We start from the raw sequence: 27,817 nt of genomic DNA, 5'->3' as shown, positions 1-27,817 counted from the left end.
GTCTCTATCAGGTCGGAACATGGTTGATCCAGAATCTCGGCTGGGATCCTTATTGGAATCCAAATTCTCCATTTATTGGATCGAAGCAGATCGGATTTTCAATTTGATCCGATCCATTGACAGTCCTAGTCCTAGTTGGGTGCGGACCACGTTTCCTTCCCTATAAAAGGGAACAGAAATGGCGCCAGACGAGGCTTTTGGATCGGAAATTTCAATAAGAAAAAGCCAGACATACTTACCTTCAAACTCGCCAAGGAACAAACGGTACCACCAAAAACCCTAACCCTAGTTTTTCTCTATTAGTTTTGGCTTCTTCTCTGAAGTAATTGCTCGCGATTCTCACTGTTTTTTCTCTTTCTGTTGATTTAGATCTGGTTTTTGAGTTTGATTCTTTTAGGTCTTCCAGATTTTTTTATATTTTGATTCAACCACGTTTCTTCTTTGAATTTTATTTTTCCTTCGAAACAACCTCTTTTCGATGATTTTCGTTTTTGAATCAATCCCTTTGATTGTGTTTCTGTTTTTTTTGTGATTTTCTGTTTGGGATTTCAGATGGATCGGTACCAAAGGGTTGAGAAACCAAGGTCAGAGACGCAGATTAACGAGAATGAGATTCGAATAACCGCTCAAGGAAGGATGAGGAACTACATTACTTATGCCACTAGTCTGCTTCAGGTCCTTTTCGCTGTTTCCCTCTCGTTTCATTGGTTTTTTTTTTTTTTTTTTCTCATATTAATTTCAGTTAAAAGAAGTAAATTTTAGTTCCAAGCTTCATCGGTGATGAGGGGATTCATTGGATCTTATTCTAGATTTTTTGATAAATTTGTGGATCTTATTATCTTTAATTATACTCTTATATTGTGTTCAAAATATCGGATTATATCTGTGTATACGGCCGAGACCAATTAGAAACATCGACCCCAAAATATTGAATGTCTTGATCGAGACATTATTGGGTTTTCTCTTGATTGAAACATTGCTTCGAGTTATTGTATACTTATTTTAAATATGGGTTTTCTTAACATGTGCCCTAAGGGCACATGTTAAGATGTATTAAATACACCTTAGAAATAGGCATTTTAGGTAGAATATTTTTTTTTTGAAGGCATTTTTGGTAGGAAAATAAAGTTTGGAGGTGTATTCAATGCATCCTAACCATAGTAACAAAAAACGGTGTTTAAAAAGCATTTTGTACCTTTGACGATTAAAACGATAAAAGAACACGACTTTTTAAAATGTAACAAAAAACAACAATTTTTTCAACCAAAAAAAAAAAAAACTTTCCTATTTTTAATGTGGGATTTGATACATAATGAATTTGGTGATTCAAAAGTGTTAAAATATGGGATTTGGTGATAATATCTTGATTTTATGAATTTTCATTTTTTTTTTCAATGGTTTATAATTTTGAACAAAAGATAAGTTGATGAGTAAACTTTTTTTTGGCATCATAACATGTATAATTACTAACAGATGTGTGTGACACGTGCACGTGTTCCTTACACGTTGAATATTCATCACGTGTTGAAATTTAATATAAATATTTTTTGGTCCAATTAAAATTTTTCAGTAAAAAACGATTTTGGGTAAATGCTTAGGCTTAGGATAAATTGAGATCACGCGAAATTGCAATCATAATAAAAATTTCATATATGGGTAGCCTTAATTTCATGAAAATCACAAATTGGGAAAAATATTTGTGAAATCACAAAAATTCAGATTTGAAATCTTACTAAGTAAGAAAAGTGTTTCTCTATCCTTTTTTGGTTTTAACTGAAGTTTCTCCTGCAACTTGAAATCTTGCGAACCAACAAATTTCCTTAGTAAGGAATTTTCTACATAATCTTGTGGCATCCAAAAACATGATCCAATGCCTCCTGGTTGAGGACCAAATTCTAAGAACTTTGAATTTTTTTATAATAAAAAAGTAATATTTCACCGTTGAATTTTAATTTTAAATTTGGAAGTTGGGTGTCCGTCCATTTTCAACACCTTGGATCAAGCCCAAAAAGTTTTTTTCTTATTTTTTTTTCTTTCTTCTGAATCTGAGTTTTTTTATTATAGTGTTGGATTTCCAATTTAGTAATCCATGTGGGCACCGCGATTCTTAATTACTAATCTTACTAAGATGGTCATCCTAGCTCGACCCTTTCTACATATGTTAAATTATGGAAGCTTATTGGCCACACCAAACATTAGTCCTAGAAGCTTATTGGCCTCACATGTTAAACATTAGTCTAATTGTAGAAACTGTTGTATTATTAAGATTCCCTGCAGTATTTTACATGTTATCAACAAAAAAAACCCTAAAATGAAATAAAAAATTCTACTTGTTTAACACCGAGAGGATAAATATCATTGCAGCGAAGAACCTGTGTAAGGAATCATAGCCACTATGGAGGAAGAACAATAGAAAACAGAGGACCTTGATTTCTATCAGTAGAAAACAAAGAAATTGCTGAGATGGGGTTGAAATAGATGGAGGGATCTATAAAACAGAGTTTTTATGGTGCCATTGAAGGAGTTGTGAAGAGCCTCTCTCAAACTTATTGATATGTTGTAGTTTTTGTTTTGTAAGTATTTGATGATAAAACCCATGACTTGATTGATCTAGAAACCAAGAGAGAGCATGTTAGTTTTATGGGATATTAGAATATAAACCAGTTGAGAAATCACACAAATTGAATATGAATAACACAGAGAATCCAATTTTTTTCCATATAAAGGGGTTTAAAGAAAAATTTTTGAACAAATTGAGGACTCAAATTCGGGGTTGGAGTCTTACCAACAACACTCGATCCTTAGAGCCAATTGCCATGGACGATTAAGAGTTTTTTTCTCTTGAGTGATAAAATTTGATGGAGTTTGAATAGACTGTATTGGATATGTTATGCTAGGCTTATGTTGGGCACATCTTTTCAGATCTAGTTTTCTTTATAAAAAAATACATCATGAGAAGAAGAAGAAAAAGAGAAAAGGGAGAGACTTGTCTACAGTTGGAGCCATCTAGGGCTGGCAACAAATTGGTTAGGTACCGAATCAATACCAACCCGATACTGATCCGAAAATTGTACCCGATGATCCAAATCTGATCAGATTAACTAATTCTTGAACCGAATTCGTTTCGCTTGATTATTCTTCCCCATTACAAACCCTATATTTTCAAAGAGAGAGAGAGAGAGAGAATACTCACAAAATAAATGGGATTCTTCCATTTGGACTTGCTCCAAGGATCAATCCCACGGCCGCATCCCATCAAAGATCTCGAACTCATTGTGAATGGGTTTTGATGATTCTTGAGAGATGGAGAAGGAAGTGGGTTTTATTGTAGATGGAACTTTGAGAGACTACAATCTCAGAATCCCAAATTAATGCAAAGAAGAGTTTCAAAGCTTCTTCCACCCAGAAATCCCAAGTAGAGCTCATCTTCCATTCTAAGAGAGAGGGAGAGAGAGAGAGAGAGACCTAGCCACTTGGGAGATGATGGTGGTGAACGTTGGTCATCGCTTGGAGGAGACGATCAAGGGAAAAAGAAAGGGATTGTTGAGACCCTAATATTAGAATGAAGAGACAATATATGTAGAAGTAATAAGATATTTTTTTATAAAAAAACATGTTTAATTAAATTCGGATCGGGTATTTATTGGATTGGGTTGGGTTTGATCCGAAACTGATCCAAAAAATTGATCAGATATGTGATTTCAATCTGAATCTGAACCAAAAATGAAAAATGTTGATCTGAATCCTATTTTTTCGGATTGGATATCCAATACAAATTGGATCATTGCCAGCCCTAGAGCCATCTTAGGAAGTTTGGGTGGTTTCAGGCAGTTGAGTTAGTTTTAGTGGAATGTGTTCTCCACCGTTAGATCCTCCCAACTCAATCTCACACCACCAAATATGATTATGGGAGATAAAGATATGTTTATAATTTGAAGAAGTAGAAAAAGATTAGTTTAAGATAGTTTTTTTTGTTTTGGAGGGAAGTGATCTACACCATTGGATCTGCCCAAATAGATCTCATGCCGCAAATGTGTTTATGATTGGGACAAAACCCTGTTTTGTATAATAGATGTTTGAGAACGTGTTATATTGGAAACGTAAATTAAAATATTTTTCTTATGTATTATTAGATATAAACATTTTTCATAACTTTTAATATATTTTTGTATATTTTATTTTCATCGTTTTTTTTTTCTCTAGTTTTTTCCCATTTTCTACGTTTTTCCAAAGTTTTCCCTTGTCGTTTTAAACCTGTACTCTGACTTTGTGACTATGATCCTAACATGTGCCCTAAGGTTACGTATCAAATCTTGTGTATTCTTTTTGGTAAATTCACTTCGTACTCACTGTCATTTTCTACCTTAAACACACAAATTTCATTATCTTCAAAACATCATATATCTATTTCTTTATCTCAGATTGATCTCTACCATCTTTATCTTCCTTTCTCTTCTTTGTCATTTGCAATAACCTTTCTGATTCAGATTTTCTCCAATTCTTGTTTGTCTTCTTTTTGGTAAATTCACTTCCTACTCACTGTCATTTTCTACCTTAAACAAAATACACAAATTTCATTATCTTCAAAACATCATATATCTATTTCTTTATCTCAGATTGATCTCTACCATCTTTATCTTCCTGTCTCTTCTTTGTCATTTGCAATAACCTTTCTGATTCAGATTTTCTCCAATTCTTGTTTGTCTCCAATTTATAATTGTTACTGCATCAAGAATCCAGCTCATTCTCTCATCTTAAATCTCACTAAACAACATAATCATTTGTTTTTTTTTTTCTTCTTATGACAAACCAATATCTGGTTTTCTAATCATTCCAACTAAATATTATTTATACATAAAATAATACTCATAACAATACATATATACGAAGCTTTTATCTTTCGAAAATTTTAATCATTTTTTATTTGGTGACATCTCTTTTATATCCTGCCTATGAACATTGCTGCTCAAACTTTTTATAATGTCTAAATTTGGGATTATATTTTGAAAATTTTAATCATGCCCACCTCGTTAAACCTAAAATAAAAAATAGTTGTTTGTCACATTACTTGACAAGTTTCCAAGATTCTAGTGAAATCCTAAACATCTTATTCCTATAACTCGTCTAGACTTTAACAAAATTCTAGACTCATTGAGCTATAGTCCCATATGGAACTAATAATGGGCTCTAATACCACTCTATCATGCCCCAAAATCCTAACATGCGTCCCCATGAATAAGTGTTAGAATCTCGAAGTGTGAGATATTCCCAAACAGTGAGATAAACATATAAAATACCACGATTTCTGACTATGATATCATATACTACAGCGGAAGCATAACTAAATAGGCTACGTAAATAAAATCAACAATCCTATCTCACAACTCCCTTTATTTATGTATAACGGAAAGAAATATTGGCACATACTGCCAAGAACATACTAACCCGCTCTCTTAACTTGAACCAACTACTTTATCTACTAATCGATGTGGATATCAAAACTTGAAGAGTAGATTTATTTTTATTTAGTTTTCTTTTATAGGACTTTATTTTTATGTTTTTGGGCTTATTTTCATATTTTAATGGTCCACTTAGTATAATGTTTTAGGGGTAGTTTGGTAAATTTATTTGTCTTTTTTTATTTAGTTGATAAGTTTTGGAAGTTTAGGAGAGAGAACGTTATGAAAATTAGGTTATTTATTTGGCATTTTAGTTTTATTAGGAGTCTTAGATGTATTTATTTTTATATATAGATTGTATTAAGATTTTTTTTTAACGAAGTATTTGATGAATAAAGAAGAGTTTCTTGAAGTAAGTTCTTCATCATTCTTGGTGTGATTCCAAGGTTTTATTATTCTATCCCATCTCTTTTTCTTTTAATTTTATTTATTTTTCTTGATTTCTTTGAATTTTTCAAGAAATCTTGAATTCCTAATTCTTGATTTATTGAATTCTTCGATTCTTGAATCTTGAATTTTGACTTCTTGAAACCTCTTTCCCATAACCCAAATCCTTAACTCAATCCCAAATCTTTAACCAAAACCCCTTTATTTGAAACCTTTTTTCTTCAACCCTTCTTACTCAAAATCCTAAACCAAATTCCTTGACCGCCCAAATTTCCTCTTCTTCCCTCGTCGTCCTGCATCACTAAGGCTCACAACACACAAATCTATCGATCTCAAAACTGCAACAATTCTAAAGTTGATCATTGATCACTGAAACTTCTTGAAACTAAGATGATTAGTAGGGTGAGTAATAAGGGAGTTACTTTGTAGGAAACATATATTTCTAAATCATAGTCCTAATATGCAGGTTAAGCACACATTCATTTGTAAACAATGCAAGTTTATTAAAACATAAATTTGTGTAAAAGATCTTAATAATTGTAAAATAAAACATTTCCATAAGTCTGAAATACCAAACATACAACATCAACTCATAATATAAGATACAATGATAGAGTACTATAATAGAGAGTTGAGGGTCACGACTGATGTGAACGTCTCAGTTAAGATACAATTAATCTAATACTTCACTAGTGTGGATCCCCACCGTTAGTTCCTAATTATATAGCCAACCTCTGCCATACTTGGATGATCGATTTTCGAGCTCAGGTTGACCGTTGACCAAGGCCTTAAGAACAGGCTAAATAAGTGGGTCATTCTTTCTTGATTACTATAAACTATTAATGATCATTGACTAATCATCTTCGTTATACGAATCTAGTGTGCATGCAATCTAGTATGTTTCCCAACCATCTAGCCCACAGTTATAGAGAGAAGAGGCTTCCTTTTGTGTAAAACACGATTAAACCAAATAATATTCTTCTCTTTTTATTAATGAGTAAAACTTTTTATATAAATAAAGAGTCTTGAAACAAATAGAATTATACACTATTAAGCAATCTCTAAATAATCCCTAATTTTACTCAAAATAAAACTCATAACAATTATCTAACTAAAACTAATAGTACGATAGTAAAATAGAAACCTAACAATGCCCCCCTCTAAAAGTCGACCATATCCTCATGGTGGAAAAGTCATTCAATTGAAGTATCATTAACATCACCAAGACCATCCATTTCATCAAATCCTTCTAACAAATGTATTTGCATCTTCTTACATCGATGGCTCAGGGTGTAATGTTCTTCATAATAATAACACAACCCCTTGTCTAATCTAATTTTCATCCCGTCACTAGAAATTCGTTGCGCTGGCATTGTGATATTCTTAGGTGGATTTTTAGTGTGTTTGATCATTGTTAACCAAACTTGGCATTTGTTGATATACACGTTGAAGTCGGAACAATTTCTCTTCTTGTCGTTGAGCCAACATCATTACCTCTTGTAGTGTTGAATGTCGAAACATCAACACTTATTAGCCTATCTTTTCGCGTAGCTCTTGAATGAAGGATCCCATCAAAGCACTATTGGTCCAACCATCAATCCGATTGGAAAGACATTCGAATTCTTCTTGGAATTTTTTTATAGATTTAGAACCTTGTCGTACCTTTGCTAACTTTCCTTTAAGATTCTTGTAATCAGTTGTTCGAAAACGAACCAACATAACTTTCGCCATTCTTTCCCACATGAAATTTGGGTTTGTACGACTATATTATTGAAACAAAACTGAAGCAACCCCTTCCATGTGGAACGGGGTAAGGAAAGCCTTTTTATTTTCAATTGTCTGATGGTAGTTGAAAAATCGCTTTGATTTGTATATGAACTCTAAAGGATCTTGACCCTTGAAATGTGGAAAATCAATTCGAGCAAACCTTGGCTGAATTTTTTAATCGTTTTTCCTGTTTGTGTTATCTACCATGGACACTCCTATCCCTTTGTTGTCCCCGTTGTTGGTGAGAGGAACGCGCAAGGCTAAACATTCGAGCATTTCTTAAATCAAAACTAGTCGGCTGTGAATCTGATTGACAACCTCTTCCAAGGTCTTTACACGTTTCTCCATTGCCAGGTTCCTCTTAGGTCTCTTTCACGTGCCCAAGAAAGAGTGTTCTGATACTAATTAATAGGTTTCCTAACCTATCTAGCCCATGATTATAGAGGGAAGGGGCTTCTTCTTGTGTTAAACACAATTAAACCAAATAATATTCTCTTTTTATTAATGAGTTAAACCCTTTATATAAATGAAGAGTCCTAAAACAAATAAATTACTACACCACTAAGTAATCTCTAAATAATCCCTAATTTTACTCCAAATAAAACTCTTAATAATTCTCTAACTAAAACTAATTTCCTATGATAAGAAAATAGAAACCTAACACGATCCTTAGTTAAATTCTATCATTTATACAACTATCTTTACAACTTGTTCTAGATAGAAAGGAATTTCTTGAATTCGTATTGTTATGTAAGTTCTTATGCATCCCATACTACATAAGAAATCAGACATCGTAGTTGTTATTCTAAAATAACACGTCGGTTCGGAAGTGACAACACGTTATTCTTTGTAGACTTTCACTATCTCTTTCATAGATCACTAAAATTAATATATAAATAATTTTTTTTCTTTAAAAAAAAGAAAACATGAAACTTTCCTCTTTTTCAACATATAAAACTTTCATCTTTTTCAAAACATGAAACAACAAATAATAGTCAAGTATGTGAGTTAAATACCCAGTTTATCACTCAACATAATACACTTTTTTTTCCATTTCATTTCATTTCTTTCTTTTCTTTTCGTGGCTTACACGATGAGTCGAAACGTTTTCTCTTTCCCTCTTCCATGTCTTACATGATCCTCGGATCGAAGTGTGTCTCACATATCTCATATTTCTCTTTCTATCTCACATATCTCTTTCGTGACTTACACGACATACGCCGGAGCATCTCATCACTGGGTATTCACTCCACATACACACTCAACTAAGAATCACATTCTCAATAACATCACAAATTATCACATTTTCAATGTGATTTTAATATAAAAGAACCATAATCTCTTTTAAAAATCTTTTTTTTGCCATCAATCTAAAACTTGAGTTTTCATTTACAAAATGAATAAAACCATTTCTGAAATCCCAATGAAATACTCGAATATCAATTATGTAATTTTCATAAATAATTCTTTTGCTCAATTAATTAAAATCATAAAAAACTTATTTTAATTTTCGATTTTTTTTCATTATAAAATTCTTCCTATTTTTTCTCAACAATATTTCTACTTCTAATCTAAATGCTTGGGGTACGTTTGATTGCATAGAAAGTCACTTTCCATGGAATTTGAAATCCATGGAAAAATAATGGCGGAAAATAGATAGGGTTGGAAAATCAAATTCTATTGTTCAATTTTACTTGGATAAAATCATGGGAAAATTATATAAGGAAAAAGAACAAGAAGGAGAGGAAGAGGAGAAAGAAGATGAGAGGAGAGGGAGAGGAAGAGGAAGAAGAAGATGAGGAGGAGGAAGAGGGAGGGGGGAGGATGTGGTGGTGGTGATGGTGGCGGCGAAGGTAAGTGAGGAAGAAGAGGGGAGAAGGTGGTGGTGGTGGTGGCAGTGGAGGTAAGTGAGGAAGATGAGGGGAGAACGTGGTGGTGGTGGCGGCAGAGGTGAGGGATGGAGAAGGAGAAGAAGAGAGAGAGAGAAAAGGCCAGAGATGGTGATGACGGAGACGGTGACGACGGCGATGTTAGTGTGATGATGGTGGTGGTAGGAAAGAAGAAGATATGAGTGGGGAAGAATTGGGGATGGAATATATGATGGACTTTTTGATTGAGGTGGAAAATGAATTTCCATTTTCATGTGCAATAAAACACTTGAAAAATGTCATGGAAATTGATTGTGCAATTGAACATACCCTTAATAAAAAAATGTTCCTAATTAATACTAGATTTTACTCGATTAGCTCAGAATCATGCTCTATTATTCTATTTAGTTTAATAATAAGCAACATTGATTTTTATTCAAAACCAATTTTAAATGAAACACTTTTACAATTAAAACATTTTTCTGAATTATTTTGGTGTTCTCATAAAAATCTGTTATAACATGCATACAACAACTATGTATCAAATTCTAATCTAACATGCACATTTTTTTTTTTTTTTGACAAAATACATACATTGAATATAAAGTTCAAAATAACTCATTTCTTTAAAACCAAAACATTTTTTTTAAACAAATCTATGACTTCAATTAAGAAATTGGAAGTTCCCTACCTCATTTGATTGAATTCGACGTCTTGAATCTTTATTCAACAAGTCTGGTTTTTTATTCATTTTTTAACGAGATCAAAACTTAAATCAAATGTCAAGGAACAAGTAATTTTTAGATTCAACTTCTCAATAGCTTTAACATAAATGAATATGAATTAGTTCTTTATGTTCGTGTATATTCTTCTAAAATATTTTTTTGGGTCAACTAACTTAAATCATCAAATCAAGCTCACGCAAAACTATATTTTTTGACAGTTTTAAACCTACTAACAATACATGATTGACTCAAAAACTATCTCATCCATGGTTTTAAAACTCGGTTTCGCGTCTCGTCTCGTCCAGGCTCAATACTGAGTCGTCTCGGACGAGTTTTTCGATATGTTTGAGACGTCTCGTGAGACAAATCAAAAAATTGAATGTGAGTCCTAAATCTTGGTAAAAAAAGTGACTTTGTGAGTTGGTCTCATTCAACTCCGATACCGAGTTAACTCGGGTGATACGTCTTGGTCTTGGACGAGTTTTAAAATCATGATCTCATCACAACTTTGATTAATAATCAACAAATTTCATAAAATTTATTCCTTGAGATGCATAATAAAATTTTCAAGGTATTACACACCGTATCTTTCTTCCAACCACAAGCTTTCTCCAAAACAAATCTCTGCCAAAAAGCCTTTGTGGTTGAACAAAGCAAGACAACATCCCTCCTCCTTCCTTTCTCAACTATCCTGACCCCCTCTTTGGTTCTTAATCCAATAAGCATACAATTTGAAAGTCTTTTTGATGGGGACATCAAAGCTTGAAGAGTAGATTTTAGTTTTCTGTTTTAGGACTTTAATTTTATGTTTGTTCGGCTTATTTTGTTAGGGGCAATTTAGTAACTTTAGTTTGTCTTTTATTTAAGTTTATTAGAGTTGGAAAATTAACAGCGAGAAAGTTACGAAATTATGTTATTTATTTGGAGTTTTAGTTTGATTAGGATTCGAGTTCAAGCTTTCCCCAGCCCCTTCTCATCAATGGACTCTTGACGTATACAAAGAAGTGCGATTCGTTCGATAAATTCCTATCTCTCTCTCTCTCTTTCTATATATATATATATATATATATATCTCTGAGATGTTTGGATTTTTCAAAACTCCATGGACATGCAAAAGAGAAATGCTATCCCCACTCAGACCCAGACATAACCTTTACCAAAAGTTTATTGTGATCTTTTTGTTCAAATAACAATTAAGGTGAAGCAGGGTCAGGAACAACGAATCTCTTTATGAGAAACTAATCCATTTTGCAAGTTTGTTATTAGGGGTAGTTCCTACAAAGGATCGGACTATTGACGTGGATTTATTTTCTTTATATAAGATTATATTAGGGTTTTTTTTTTTTTTTAAACGAAGAATGATGAATAAAAAATAAAGTTTTTAGTTTTGATCTTCCCAACAATGGCTAGTGTGAAGCCATTTTGGTGAATCCAAGATAACATTCTTTTTTTCTTTTTTTCTTTTTTATTCTTGAAACCTACAAACCTTAATCCTTTCCCCTTTCCTTTAATCCTCATCCAACCCCAACTAAAATATAGTAATTTACAAAACTTTGCATTTTAATCTCAATAGCCAATTGGGATTGTGGAAACTTTTTTTTGCCCAGATCCCCAAACCCCATAATCCCAAACCAGTTTTTCCTAACCCCCTTATTTTCATCTTTTTCCCTCATCGTCCTGCATCACTTTTGATCTACTTGGACTAGTGTTGCTCCCTTGCTAATATGCATCATCACCTTCCTCATCTTCAAACTCAGCTGTCACCCCCCAATGACTCAATCTTCAACAGCATCGATGAAGGGAAGTAGCGACGGTTGCTGCGCGGCGATGGGCTCAACGATCTAGATTTTATAAATATGTGTTTTGAGTTCCATTTCTTTTTTAATATCTTGGAATGCTTGGTAAAACAGCGAGTGTGGCTCATCTTTGTGAATCATTAATAATTTGTTTCCTGGAGACCCTAAGAAACTGTATAATTTTATTTATTCTGTATGGTAATTTGTAGCCTAGACAGGGAATGTTTCTATCTTTCTTTTCCTTTTAATGAATATGAATACTGTTTATTTTTTATATCATAGTGAATACCCTTATATGCCTTTCGCGTTCACCACAAGACTGTTGAGTTCGTGCAGTCTTTCTTTCTTATCTTACCATTCACCATCAACCTGTTCTTTTACATGGTGATTAGCGTCATGCTAGAAAAATTCTACTTACTCATTAGTGTTAATCGTTTGGGTATGTTTGTGGCTACTTTCATTTCATGTACAACAAGATGGTCATAAATAAATTAGAATGTCTTTTATCATACTAATGTTGTGTCTGTTTGCAGGAAAAAGAGTCCAATGAAATTGTCCTTAAAGCCATGGGAAGAGCTATCAACAAGACTGTGATGATTTCGGAATTAATTAAGGTGATTTACTAGGGAAGTATACTCATGATACTTTGATTATTAGTTTGCCCTTTCCCCTCATAGCATGATACTTTGGTATCTTCCTGGTAGAGTGTTTCTTTCTTCTTACAATGTGTTTGATTTATTTCCTTTTTCAGAGAAGGATAGTTGGTCTCCATCAGAATACTTCAATTGGATCTACTGATATAACGGACATTTGGGAGCCGCTAGAAGAAGGCCTTCTTCCGTAAGGACCAGAGAGTCATTTCTGTTTTGGATGTCATATGTTATACACAAATTAGTATATGTGGCTGACAAACATCTTCTTTTCTTTATGTTTTCGCCATTCACAGCCTGGAAACTACCCGTCATGTTTCCATGATTTCAATTACATTGTCCAAGAAGGAGTTGGATACATCCTCCACGGGGTAAATTAGTTGCTCAAATTTCTATTTAAATTACATGGACTCATCTTTTATTCATTTTTTCCAATGACCAAGTCTTGGAGCTTATTATGTAAAGTTTGTGATTCTCTTTGTCGATGAATGTCAACATATGTAAGAAGTGCCACTAGGCTAAGTGGTAAGACGTGTGGAGAGTTGTTCTCACGTCCTAGGTTCAAGCTCCCTTGAACCCATCTTATGTTAACCACTAACCATATTACCTGTCACTAACCACTAGTCAAGCATTTACCTATTAAAAAAAAAAATGAATGTTAACATATGCGTGCACGGTACTACAGTTAGATGGTTTACGAAATTCACTTATTTGCTGTTGGTTTCTGTTACATGAATGAATTTGTCTACAGGTTTGCATAACTAAATATCCTTGGGGTATCAAATTTCCATAATTATACCGAATCTTTCCATTCCACAAGGACCTAAAAGAAACATTATTAGAATATTTCCATTTCCATCTTCTTTTTGTTTTGTATCTTAAATATATAAATGCTAATCTATAACTAAATTTGAATCTTAAAATCCTCCATATCTCGAAGTATTTTTTTTATGCTTTTATCTATGACAAGTGCATGATTATTTGCATTTCAAGATGAGTCTGATCTTCAAGTTTGAATCTCATATACCTATATAGAACATCAACGACAAGCCTTATCCCAACGATTTGGCTTTGTCTAAACGAATCTTGATGGTTATTTGTTGTATATGATGAGTAGTTAGTGTTTTTGTCCTTTGTTTGTTATTACTCAAATTTTGATGCGCATTTCTTATGCATTTCTATTACTTTGACAATATTTCTATGATTTATGAATATTTGACATTATTTCCATTTTGATTATTACATCACATTTCTATGAAATACTTCCATTTTCTGAGCTTACTGAAATACACACATTTTTTGCTTTCTGATTTCTTTTCTCTAATAATTTTTTTTGATAAATACATCAATTATATTAAATAAAACCGACCGGTTGAGATAACCAGTGTCAATACAATTTGCAAATTACATGACAGCCAAAACAAAGCTACAAAGTTAGATTGTGCATAAAGAAGCCCAATTAAACACAAAATCATCAAAAACACCCCCTTGAAGTCCGAACTCAATTCGCTCCCAAAGAACAAAAAGCCTAACACCTCCAAAATAAGATTTGGAAGCTCCAAATCAAGTTCGTTGAACACTCTTCGATTTCTTTCTCTCCACGATACCCAGCTGACAACAAAAGGGGTGAGGGACCAAAGGTGCCTTTTTCTACCCATAAACACTTTATGATTCCGCCTTTGGAACAATGACAGGACTGAATATGGAAACACCCATGAGCAATTAAAGAGACATAAGAAATGGACTCAAATTTTACGAACAAATGGACAATGAATCAATATATGAGAAGCCGATTCCCCATTCATTTTACACAAGCAACAAAAATTTGGCCTAACAAAGCCCTTGATCATAAGATTATCAAAAGAATGGATTTACCAAAAGCAGCCAACCAAATAAAGAAAAACACCTTCGAGGGTACTTTATGACCCCAAATGGGACCCATTGGGAAAGAGGATAAACCTTGTGGTGCCAAAGAATCTTGGAATGAACGTACCGAATTTTTTTTGTCCTTTGTGCAAGTCCATATTCTCTTGTCAAGCCCCGATAACTCTATGATAATTTGGTCAAGCTTGAAAATCAACTTTGTCAACTCCCGAATCTCCCAATCATTAAAATCCCTCCTGAAACCAAAATCCCATGAAGTCCCTAGCCCCGAATGATTCATAAATTCACCAATTGGATTCTTTTTTTTCAAGGATAGGGCATAAAGTCTCGGGAATTGAAAGGATAATGGAGAACTACCACACCATCCATCCTCCAGAATTGAATCCTTTCCCCACTCCCACAATTAAAAGCCACCAACTCCTTAAACTTTTGAGTTCATACTCATGATACCCCTCTACAAACTACACCCAAAGGGAGTCCTCACTTCTTTACTCTCCCACCCATAAAACTTTTCCCCATATTTTACCTTAATAACCTTTCTCCACAAACTAAGCCTTTCTTCTCCAAACTTCTATAACCATTTCCCTAAAAGGGCCGAGTTGGACAACTTGCATCCAATCTTATACATTATTGGTGTTTAAGAAATAACGGGCATATGTAACAGGGACAATCCATTTTCTAGTAATTTTTAGTGTTGAATTCCATATCATACTGATATCAGAAATGTACTACCGCACTTGTTTAATAAATCTTAATTTATTCAAGTACTATCACACTTTTGGAGTAACTTCTTATTTTCATCTAATATCATACACTATCAGTTGGGCTGATTAAGGAATAAAAGGGGTATGTAACATGGACAAACCATTTTCTAGGAATTTTCCATGTTAAATACCATATTGTACTCATGTGTCAGACACATACTGACACACCTTTAAAAAATCTTGGGTTTTTCAAATATTTTTCTATTCAACAATTATTTAATATATTTAATTTTTTTAGTTTAATTTTTATCCCACAGTCTAAGACTCTAAATACATTTTTTTATGTTATGTCTTTTTGAGTTTTGATCTTTATGCCATTTTGGAAATGCCGCAAGTCCGGCCTGACGGGATTGGTTGAAGTCCATCTCTGGTCTGCGTTTGGTAATTGTGCAGGGCCCCGTATGCAGATTCTTCTTTTTTCCATTTTTGTGCCTTGAGCACAAAAAATAAAAATAAAAATAAAAAGTTCATTTGCCAAAAAATCAGTCAAACAGGTGTCTAGGCTTGTTCAGGACCTACCTGACCCCAATTTACATTCCCAATGGGTCATAATAGTTTTCATCCTGGTGGGTTTTGTATTGTAAAGTCTCACTTTTTATATATGCTTCTGGTTTGAACTTTTAGGGTCTTTTTATTGACCATTCTGCCAGAATGGTTTCAGGTTTGAAAATTATCTCTGCCGAAGTTCCATAGTGCTGGAAACAATTTCGGTAGAAAGTCTACTGAACATTAGAAGCAACCCCCGTCTCCACATCTTTGTTTCACTTCCATGGCTTCCCTCTGGATACCTCAGATTGAGACAACTATCCTCTACTCTTTCAATTCAATCCCTTCTAAATCATCGAATTAGAGAAAAACCCCATAGCTACATACCTTTAATCCTTGCGGGGGATCAAATCATAGATTTTGGCAAACATAGGAGTTTTGTTCAAAGCCATCTCAAATAGGTATCTTGACAATTTTGAGGAGGGGTGAAGGTTGCAAATGAAGTTCTAAGAGAATAATTTCTCTGAGAAAATCTTGTATGGAGATTGTGTAGATTTTTGTTTTTGTTTTTGTTTTTGTTTTTTGGAAGAAGAAAGACTGCAATTCTAAATCTGCTTGAGATTGGTTTAACAAGGGCAAGCTTGCTTGGCACCAAACTCATTTCGTCCTTATTGGCACCTCCAAGAGTGGGTGTACAGCTAGTAGATATTCTTCTAGGTTTTAGCGTCAACTCAACAAATCACCATTGATGGAGAAAATTTGAGATTTTCAGCGAAGGTTATTCTATGGTTTTGAGCAAGGTTCTTTGGAGTCCACAAGCAAATAAATTTGGGTTTTTTTTTTCTTCTAGTTCTTCAATTGTAGAGAGGGAAAGAGAGTGTGTATGCCACTTATGGAGAATTTTTCGTTTTGCAATTTTTTTCCCTCATATAATGGATTTTTTAATCTATCATTCTAAAATAATTAATTTTGCAACAATTTACCAAATGCCACTATAACATCTCATAATCAATTATAAGGTTAGAATTGATTATCAAACCGCCCAAGTGGTGGAGCAGTGGTTTAGCGACCTGGGTGTGCTCCCCAGGCTTGTGAGATCAAGTCTCCCACCTGTGACTTTATCCAATACGCCTATTTGTGTTGGCATAGCATATCTGCAGGGTTAGTCCGACTTCCAAAGGGGTGGAGACTGCCTGTCACAAGATGATTATCAACCTCATGCGAATGTGCAACCGCTAACTTATATTGGTGGTTCTTGTTATTGAGGTTGTATTTTCTATTATCTACCTGCAGCACTAGACCTGGCATGTTACATTTGTTTTTATGATAACTTAATTTTCTCTTGGACTATAGTGCAAGCAAACATGTTACCTTGAAAACATTCTCAAGGATGTTCATGGATATTGAAAATACCCAGTGCTCCTGCATAGCTGTGACATCTTATTGGTCTGTGATTTTGCAAACCTTCATTCCCTTATATAAAAATAATAATAATAATCTCCATTCCCTTGTTTAAGAATGCAAAACCTTTTTAGTTGATATCAGTAGGATCTGGTAACCTTGTAGCACAGATGAGCTACTGTTTCATTGGAGTTACTTTTGCTCTTTGTATTTTTGGACGATTTTTTATGCATCAAATTTAAATTACCTATTTGAAGGTGCCACTTCGGTGAGGAGGTGAAGTCTTTGCATGATATTACCACAAACCTGGGATCACCATGCCTTCACACCTAAAGCTATAAAACAAATCTCTTTTTACAAGTGAAACGGGCCATTTCTGTTAATAAAATGTTGCTTTGTAAACTAATGATTTAGCATTAGTGAATTGAAATTTTTTTGGTTGATTAAGTGTCTGTATTTGGAGTATGAATGGTTTTATTTTCCATCAATATGCTTTATGTATACAACTGCTGTAATTGTAACTGGTGGACCTATTTTTTCCAAACAATGCAGATATCAATCACCTATTCCAGTTGATCAAGTTAAACCATGGACTGAATTTGATCATGAAGGAGGTAAGGCAATAGTTTTATAATGTCTTTTAACTCTCTTTCCTACCTAAGTTAATACACTTTCTATTTTGCTCCCATAAATCTCAGAGGGCTTGCCTGGCATGCAAGGTAGAGGACGTGGTGGTCGAGGAAGGTTTAGGGGTCGAGGTAATAGTCTTCTTTAAACTTGCTTGAATCCGTTCTTGTCAACTTACTGAAAGTTGTCAAATTTTAGTAATAATATGAAATTCTTTGAGGTTTTGCAAAATGACGACTGCTGAGTGTTGAAGTGAAGTACACATTTTTATTCGTAAAGGGAAACGTCTAGAAGGCTTGCCATCCCTAAACAAGGACAGTACAATGACACAAACAGCCTCCCATGTTAAATAATGTGTCTTCAAGAATAAACTCCTTAAAAATTTTGCACCAGAAATTAAAATACCCAAAAATACTATTAATTAGCTCCGGAAGGAGATGCTCTTTTCCCTTAGAACACTCAATTGTTTCTTTCCTCATAAAATCCACAACATATGGCAAAAGGAACCAATCTGCAGAGGATTCTTTTCTTCACTTGAGGGCTGTGATTTGCTAAGATTGAAATGAGGGAATAATAGAATTAGGGAAGCACCAAGAGATGCGGAATACATCCGAAATTTTCCTAGAAAAGTTAGTGCAGAAGTAATTGATTAATCAATTACGCATTAGACTTGCACATACAGCAGAAGGCAACATGAAAATTGCCCTTGGTATTGATATGGTGCAAGATTGGAATCTAAAGCTTCGAACGACATGAAGAAACCCATATTTGAGGAGATTTAGGACCCCAAATAGCAGAACCAGAAATTTCTTTTGAACCTAAAATCCCAAGAGAACTCACCACCATTCCTAACCATGAAATTTTGGATCAGGCCTCTCTTTTGGCGACATGGAGTACAATGTTGGGAATTGCTCCTAGAGGGGGTTTGTACCATACCAATTATCCTTTCAGTATCGGATAGTATCCCTTCTACCTTCCTTAATGGCTAATCTCTTATGGAAGATAGGAAGAATTTTAATAATACCTTTCCACACACTACCATGGAAAGACGAACCTCACTCCAAAAAAAATTCTCTTGATAAAGTCAATCCTTAATCCCGAAATTCCCTTGAAGCTACATAGAAGACCATTGAAAAATCAGACTTGCTTGAGAAAAACATAAATGAAAACCAAGGTATCATCTACCAATTAAAAGTGAGAAACCATAGGACCATCCTTATTGGTCCAGAAGCCAAATAGATATCCAGTTGCAACTGTTTTAGCCATCAACCGATTGAATGCTTCCCCAACTAGGATAAGCAAATAAAGGGGACAAGAAAATCCCTCTGCCTAGCATCTTTTCAACCCTTAAAATACCTTGTAGGGCTCCCATTAACTAAGATCAAGAATGAGGGGGATACCATCTCAAGCCAAATCCCATCTGGCCCAACAAGTATCTAAGGAATTCTCAATTAACATGGTCTTAGGCTTTCTCCAAGACAATCTTATAAACCACACTAAGGGGTCTTGATCTCCATCTGGAATCTATATACTCCTTTTCAATTAAGAACCCATCCAAAATTTGCGGCCCTTAATGAATAGTTCTTATTTCTAGGGGTGCACATTGGATTGGGTAAATCCGAGAACCAAACCAATCCGAAGCCTTTTGGATTGGATTGGTTCGGATTGAGCATGGTTTGGTTCGGGTGCGGATTGTATATAAAAAAATCCGATTGATTTGGTTCGATTCCCGATTAGGGGTATAATAGAACCGAACCAATCTGAGAACCGAACTAATCCGAAGTATCTATTATAAGATATATATATATGGGAAATGTTCAGCACCCAACCATTTACCCAACAATTTGCCTATCATGTTTTGTCCTACATGGGTTAGAAGTTTTGGAATGGGCTGATTTTTGGTGAGGATGATCTCTATGGTGGTGAGGATGATCTCCTCACCATAGAGATCATCCTCACCAAAAATCAGCCTACTTCTAACCCATGTAGGACAAAACATGTTGGGCAAATTGTTGGGTAAATGGTTGGGTGTCGAACGGGACCCTATATATATATATATATAGGGTCAAGATTGAGGGACATATGTAAAAACAATGTCACATTAATAAAATTTCAAAATATAGGTTAGAAGTTTCGGATTGAGCTGATTTTTTTTGAGGATGATCTCTATGATGGGAAGATCATCTGGAAAAAAAAACCAGTCCAATCTGAAACTTCTAACCCCATTAAAAGTGATTTAGAATTTGGACCGTCTATTTTTTATCAACAATTTGTAAATCACTTTTGATCGATTTAGAAATTTAAGATTGAGCTGATTTTCTGTGTTAGATGATCTTCTCATCATAGTGACTATCCTCGCAAAAAATCAGCTCAATCCAAAATCTCTAACCCATGTTTTGAAAAACCATTGTTTTTACATATGCCCCTTGAACCGCTCCCATATATATATAGATGTTTATTTATTTAAAAATAAAATTATTTCTTAGTTTCATTCTTCTATTATCAATTTCTCTCTTCTTCAACTTCATCTCCTCTATTTTTTTTTCTAACAAAAACTCATAAAAAAATGTACACAAATCTCTCTCTCAATTTTCAAATGGATCAACCCATTTATGGAAAAACTTTTTCAAAAAGTTTTATTCCTTGTTTTTTTTACGAGAATCTTTATGTCGTGTTTGTTAGATGAAATATACTAGACGAACCTAGACTTGGATTCGTTAATCTACCATTTATGAATTAGTTTTCTCACTAATCCATCCAAAATACCAATTTTAAAATTGTAATTTTTTTTTTAGTCTCATTGAACTTCCTCTAATTTTCAATTTATACAGATTTCAATCAAAATTTAATCATAAAATCATTTTCATTTTAAAAATAGGCATTATTTATGATCTGATCCAAAGGGTTCCTCTTTTGAAAGAAAAAATACTAGTTTTTCTATTTTGAAATTATGAGAACCGATAACCGATCCGAACCAAGGTTGGTTTGGATTGGTTCGGTTCCAAATTTGTAGAATTGATCATATTTGGCTCGGTTCCAATTTTGCCAAAATCCGAACCATGTGCACTCTTACTTATTTCTACCTAGTAACTATTGGAATCATCTCCTTGACATGTATGCTAGCATCTTTGAGACTACTTTTATGTTGACCCTACCAAACTATTGGCCTGAAATCTGCAATGTTTTACGCTCCTAAATTTGTGGAACAAGAATCGCAAAACATGGTTTGAACCAAAATCTAGAAATTCTTCCTCATATAAGTCTTCAATTCACATGAGATTATCCTTGATAATATGCCGACGACATTTGAGAAAATCCATATAGAAACCGTTTGGCCTCAAGATTTCTCTTCGCACATTACCCGTTATAACCATGAACATCTCATCTTCATGGTGATTTATTGATTAATCGTGGAATATGGTAGCATTTTTACCCTTCACCCACAATTTTATTTTCTTCAACATTCAAATGTCAAAAACAAGGTAGGGTTTTTTAAGGCTAAAACTAGTACTACTTGAGACTAACAATGAATTAACACCATTCCAAAGCTTTATTGTTCAATCCTTCATAAAATAGCTGCATGTTGTCAAATTGAAAAGGAATTGGGCATTTCCTTTCCAAATCTTCAAGCACTATTGTGGTATGGTCATACATTGGGTTACTCACAGTAGATTGGACCACAAAGCTAATTTTTTCCTCCTATGATGCAAACACTAGGAATCTATCCAATTTGGACATACTTGGATCTTTTTTGGTTATTCGATCATGTGAAAGGCTTTCCTCCTAGTGGGAGTTTCAACAACAATAATGATTGACAAATTTTCTAAATTTTTTCATTCCCTTAGTTGGGTTGGACCCACCTTTTTTTTTTGTGTGACATTGAAATCTCCTCCCTTACACAAAGATTTGTGCCAATACATTGCCACATCGTTCAATTCTTCCTAGAATTGAGTCATCTCCATTTCTAAATATGGACAATAAATACTTGATGTAGAACATCTACATGAGGAAGACCATAATTTTTAAACAAAGTTGACGCAGTCAAATTTGGTCAACGCAGGTTTGACCAACCTGGTTCAGGTTGATCTAATTGAGTTCATACTCAACCCAATTATGATTTTAGTCTTAGTTTAGTCTATTTTAGTTTTAAGTTATTTAGAAGTTTTTAGGTTAGTTTCGATTTCAATTTTAGGAAGTTCCTATTTTATTTAGTTTCTAATTTGTTTAGTCTCTAATTTATGTTTAGGTTTCTATTTTTTTTATAATTTTGTTTTTATTCTGTAGGCTATTATTAGAAGTGCTTAGAAGTGTCTAATTGAGTTATAGTAGGTTTAGAAAGTTAGTAATATATTATAGATAAATTAGAACGTCACTTTTTAGTATTTTAGAATATTTGTAAGTTGTTATGATAAAGTTATTTATATAAGGAGCTTCAAAAACAAATTTAAATCATCAATTATATTTTCTACGTAGTGGAAGTGTGTGAATCAATAGATTCAATTACTTGAAAGAAAATAAAGCATGAAGCTAAAAAAGTAATTAAGAAAGAAAATATAATTGAATTGATTTAAATTTCGTTTTTGAAGCTCCTTATATAGATAACTTCATCATAACAACTTAGAAACATTCTAAAATACTAAAAAGTGACTTTCTAATTTATCTATAATATATTATTAATTTTCTAAACCTATTATAACTCAATTTAGACGTTTTTAATAATAGCATAAAGAATAAAAACAAAATTATAAAAAAAATAGAAACCTAAAAATAAATTAGAGACAAAACAAATTAGAAACTAGATAAAATAGAAACTTCTTAAAATTGAAAGAGAATCTAACCTAAAAACTTCTGATTAACTTAAAACTAAACACATAGGAGGACTAAAATCAGAATTGGGTTGTGTATGGACTCAACCGGGTCAACCCAAACTAGGTTGGTCAAACAAGAGTTGACCAGGTTTGACTGAGTCAATTTGTTCTGAAAATTATGGTCTTCCTCATGTAGATGTCCTACATCATTACTAAAGAAAGCCCAGTTGAACTCTTCATTGACACAAGATGGAAATTACAAAAGCTCCTAGCAAGTGATCCTCCACGTTATAAAATGTCTATCCCACATAATAAATATTCTACAAGAAGAGCCAAGAGATGGATGAGCATACTATCTCTTATTCCTAAGACCCTCAACTCCAATTTGAAATATTACGTAACTTCAATTCTTGTAGGACGACATTGTATGGACTCCTAGATTTAATCATGGCCTTAGCAGAAGGCACACACGTGGCTTTGGCACCCATTCCACCATAAAAGTTTAACATTTATTTTGACTAATGAATGCCTGCACTCTTTGAACATTCAAGAATCTTTCGGTCTTTATGTGAAATCTCTTATGATTCCATTAGCACAGTTAAGCAGCAAAATCTACAGCAGCATTCACATCTGTTCTGGTGAACATATTAAAAAGAATTAAAAAAGTAATGCGCTGGGTCAGGATAAGTGAATTGAAATCTCATTACTTCTCTGGCTGTATGAATGCCATAATTAGGCTTCCTTGATCCTCCCATTATTTTGCAGAAACTTGCATTAAAACTTTTTTTTTTTGTGATATTATTGAAATTTCACAATACTTTTTTTTATAACTGTGTATCCCTGTAGACAGTGGACCGGGTCAGTATTCTGGGCTTCGCCCAGTCTGTAGACCATGGTCTTGTCCAAGGACTAGTCCTGAGGCACGTGCAGCACCCGCACATCACACGCACTAGGTAAGTGAGGGTGTGCCTTTGCGGGTGCCCCCTGAGGAATTAATGCTCATACCGGGTATTGAACTCACGACCTACAGGCATTAACTGAAATTTCACAATACTGCCTTTGTCCAAAGAAACTAATTTTTTGTGTTTTTATTTTTATTTTGGGACATCTTAGTCCATTGAGTGTAGAGATACGATGAGGTTGTAACCCTTTCTAAATGCTTATAGAAAGCAAAGAATATCCTCATGTTAATTATTTTTAGCAGTATATTTTAGTATCTGCTACTTCTGTGTCAACTTAGTAAATTTTGACCATTTAGTTCTTATTTCTTTGTTAAGAGGTTTATCTTTTTCCCTTATGTTGAGTGAACATTTTATTTCAATGCAATCTCAGATAAGATGCAAGTGACAGGTTAATATATTAGTGCATGGGTTGGAAAAGTGTATAAACTAGATTAGCTATCCATCAACAAAGTAAAAACATTTTTTGTTTTTGTGGATAAATAATGAAATAGAAACAAATAGAGTGTTCTATGTGAATTTGGGTTGGTAAATCCTTATTAATTAAAACAGTTTATGATAATGAATGCAGAGATATTCGGCAACATGTTTGACAATGGTGTTAATGCCAAACTGGTTTTTCTACAAGTAGCTGCTCAATTTAAGTTATGAAATACCATTAACTTCATCTGTGCTATTTTGTTTTTTTGATCAGTGAATTTATTGATAGGAGGACAAAATGTCCACAAAAAGAAAACACAATTAGTTTGTCTCACTACATTATCCCATCTGAACAAAAAGTCTTGAGCGAACTACGCTCAAAACTCCTCAAATTGGGATCAGTCTTAAACACACATTTCTTTTATAAACACACCCCCCCCAAACACACACACACACTCCTTTTACAACATCTCTTCTACCTTCTAATATCTTTCTTACTCTCACAAAACCTCCTACTTTTAAGTCTCATTACATTTTCAGAATTTCTACGACATTCTCACATACATATTCTCTAATCTCTATTCTACATTATTACTATCAAAGTTAAAGTCTCAACTCAAGTTACTCTTACTCTTAATTCTCAAGACTTGAAGACAAGGAAAGCTACTCAAGAATCAAGATTTGAAGATCAAGATTCAAGTTCAAAGATCAATATTCATCATCATTCATCAAGACTTGAGAGAGTTGATTGATTCCATTCAAAAGCCACAACAATTTCATTATCTTTTTTCTCTTCTAGTTCTACTCAAGTTGAGGTTGAGAAAAAACACAACAAAACACAAATTAGCCCCAGCACCCTAAAACAATATATTTTTTATTTTAATAGTTATTTTTTTCTACTTTTCTTAGTTGTTTATTATTTTACTTGTTAAAAACTTAGAAATTAGGATGTCTTCCTCATCACCAACTCTTCCCTAAGACCTAAATCAAATGATCCCAGTTGGAAATACGGTCACCACTGTAGTCCAAATGAAAAGAGTCTAGCAGTATGTGAGTTATGCGGCTACATTAATAAAGGTGGCACTGCACGCCACAAACAACATTTAGTACATATGTTGAGATCAAATGTGAGGGCATGTGAAGAAGTTACTCTAGAAATCTGAAAACAAGTAATGGGTTATATGGTTAAGGCTTCAAAGAAGATTTATTGTTGACTACTTTTAGTTCTCTACGTGCACTTTTTGGTTTATGGATTATGATTTATGAATGGAAGTATGGAATTGGGACCTGTTTAATTATTGTGCATTTTTCTAAAAAAAATTAGTATTCTTTTGAACATTTTCTGCATTTTTTTTCAGCATATGCAAACATGTGTTGGTCGCATATGCTATTTAACAACATTGATTGGGACATGAACTTGTACCTATTTCTTTTGATTTTGGGAAGGACACTTTTAAGTTCTAAGATTCTCAAGTTTTGCTGTCCTATCATTCCTATCAGTAAGTGCATTCATGCCCGTGAAGATTCTGTAGCTATTTTGATTTATCTTATGTTCTGTGTGCAGGGAATCTCAACAGGGTAGGGGAGTACAATGGGGATGGAGGTTGGGATGGTGGGCGTGGATATGGTGGCAGAGGTAGAGGTCGTGGAAGAGGCCGCAGTTTCCGTGGACGTGGAAGAGGTTTTAATGGTGAAGATATGCAAAATGAATCAAGTGGTTACAATGACTACGGTGGGTCAGAGGTACCACATACCCAAGGCCGTGGTAAGCTCATTAGTCCATAAATTTGAACATCTCACGTTTTGAATCAAACAAGAGTTACAATATTTAATTTTTTTTTTTTTTTTGGATAAATTAAAAGAAAATCATAAGCAAAAAAAGAATAGAAATAGTGAAGTGTCACACCAGTATTGATGTGTTCAACACATACTTTATCTGTTTAGGAGAATTTCTGCATTTTAGCGAAAATTGCTTGTTCTTTAAACTTATTGTAGCAACCATTTAATTTTAAAATTTTGAATTGTGGTTTTTATAATTTATGATATGTGGAGTTCTTGCAGGTCGTGGTCGTGGCAGGGGAAGAGGCCGTCAAGGTGGGCAGAATTATAGATCAGATGGGCCAGTCGAGCCAGCGGCCTAAGGGGGTTGTGTCGAGTTACAAAGAAAATCTGGATGATTGGACTTGACTGATATATTTCAAAGCATCGTAAGTTGGTTGTTATTAGTTAGTTGGCTGTTGGGATCATTGTGCTTGGTATCTCTGGCTTTGTAGGTAGGTTTGTAGGATTATTTTGCCAAAGAATTCATTTATTATGCGAGTTTGTTTACAGGAACATTAGAGTGTAGTACATTCTTTCATTCATAAATACTTTTCTATCTATTTATATTCCTCTATTCAAGGTATCAGATCCATTTTGCTGTAATCTAGAAGTCAATGTTTTGAAAACCAACCCAATGATCGGATCGAAAATTTGTCTAGTTGGTCAGACCCCCTGGTTCAATTCGATTGAATCGATGTATGTTTATTTAAAAAAATGTATACAGTTTCCCTTAAGTCCCTCTATTGACTTACAAGTCACAAAAACCAATCTGGTTCAGTTTTTAAAACACTGCTAGAAACCACTCATGTTTGTATCCAATAAAATAGCTCCCATTAGAGTTGATGCTTGTGCTGATTTAATTGTCAAATTTAATTATAATGGGTACCTATTAAGGAAAAAGAAAAGAATTGCAATGGTGGGTGGGGGTAGTGGAGCATTTTCAAATGCTCCAATCTTGATTGCCTTCTCTATGTTGTACTCGTTAAATGATAATGAATGTCAATTATAGGATTGCATTTTTTTACATGTAAATCCAAATTTTGTTTTGTCATCCTAAGATTGTAGGCAAAATGCCACGTGTGTATATATATAAAAGGCATTCTGATTTACTGCAACTCAGTAATAATGCAAACAAGGGATAATCATAGTAACAGTCAGGGTTTGCGAATAATTCGGCCAAGGAAAAGTTTGGGGCAAAAAAAGGAATGGTCAGAGATTTAGGAAAAATGATATATTTATAATCTTGTTTTGTTTACATTATCATTATCTGTCATAATCATATGGAGTTACAAATGGTCAAGTTGTGCTGAGATATGCTAAATGAGAAATCTTTAACTTTAGTCTTTTTTTGTGAGAGTCTTTCTATGTAAGTAATTAGCTGTCCATGATGATGTGGCTTAGCAATCTTATTATTTTTATTATTTGTCTTATAGGCAAAGCAAAAGGAATATATAAAGGGAAAATTACTTAAGACCCTTGTAGAGGGATTTCTTTCTAAATAGTTCTTAAGTTTTTGACGGTAACCTAATTTGGTAAACTTTTTATTTAGTAATGGTCCCTCTACCTTATCTCACCTTATAATGTTCTTGAAATATTTTAATTGCCATTTTTCACGTACTTAGATTTTTCAATGGTGATTGCAATCATTTCCATAGATTTTTTATCGTGAATGATCATAATATAAATGAAAACAGGAAGTAAAAACAAAATTCTATTTAGTACTAATGTTAATGTCAATTACTTAATCACTTCAAAATAATTTATTTTAAATACATAAGAGATTTCTCCAAAATACCTCTTTGGATAATATGTTCTTTTAAGTTTTTGGTGATAACTCCTTTGTTGATGAGTCAGCTATCATTTGAGTGGTACCAATGTTATCTATTGACATTAACTATTTTTGGACTCTCTATCTAACCACCAAGTATTTGTCCTACATTTGTTTTGCATCATTTTAAGTAAATTTCATTCTTAGAAAAGAATACAACTGCGGTA

At 33.7% G+C, this 27,817-nt stretch overlaps 1 protein-coding gene across 3 annotated transcripts; it reads left to right on the top strand.

The window, feature by feature from the left end:
- The first annotated feature begins 128 nt into the window (after window positions 1-128).
- LOC147409741 (uncharacterized) lies at window positions 129-26,396 on the top strand. 3 transcript variants are annotated; one of them, XM_086431784.1, is made up of 9 exons: window positions 129-264; window positions 553-675; window positions 12,536-12,616; window positions 12,754-12,842; window positions 12,949-13,023; window positions 17,740-17,798; window positions 17,886-17,945; window positions 25,566-25,766; window positions 26,063-26,396. In XM_086431784.1, exons 2-9 carry the CDS (start codon window positions 553-555, stop codon window positions 26,140-26,142), a joined length of 768 nt encoding a protein of 255 aa, XP_086287910.1. In that variant the 5' UTR covers window positions 129-264; the 3' UTR covers window positions 26,143-26,396. The 3 variants fall into 3 exon arrangements, with proteins under 3 accessions (XP_086287910.1, XP_086287908.1, XP_086287909.1); XM_086431782.1 differs by having other exon boundaries at window positions 17,740-17,801; XM_086431783.1 differs by having other exon boundaries at window positions 202-322; window positions 17,740-17,801.
- The last annotated feature ends 1,421 nt before the right edge of the window (window positions 26,397-27,817 follow it).

The sequence above is a fragment of the Akebia trifoliata genome, chromosome 2 (assembly GCF_017979445.1).
Source record: "Akebia trifoliata isolate Shusen 1 chromosome 2, ASM1797944v1, whole genome shotgun sequence".
Taxonomy (NCBI): Eukaryota; Viridiplantae; Streptophyta; class Magnoliopsida; order Ranunculales; family Lardizabalaceae; genus Akebia; species Akebia trifoliata.
The sequence above is the reverse complement of the archived record's forward strand: the minus strand, read 5'-3'. Positions and strand labels throughout refer to the sequence as shown.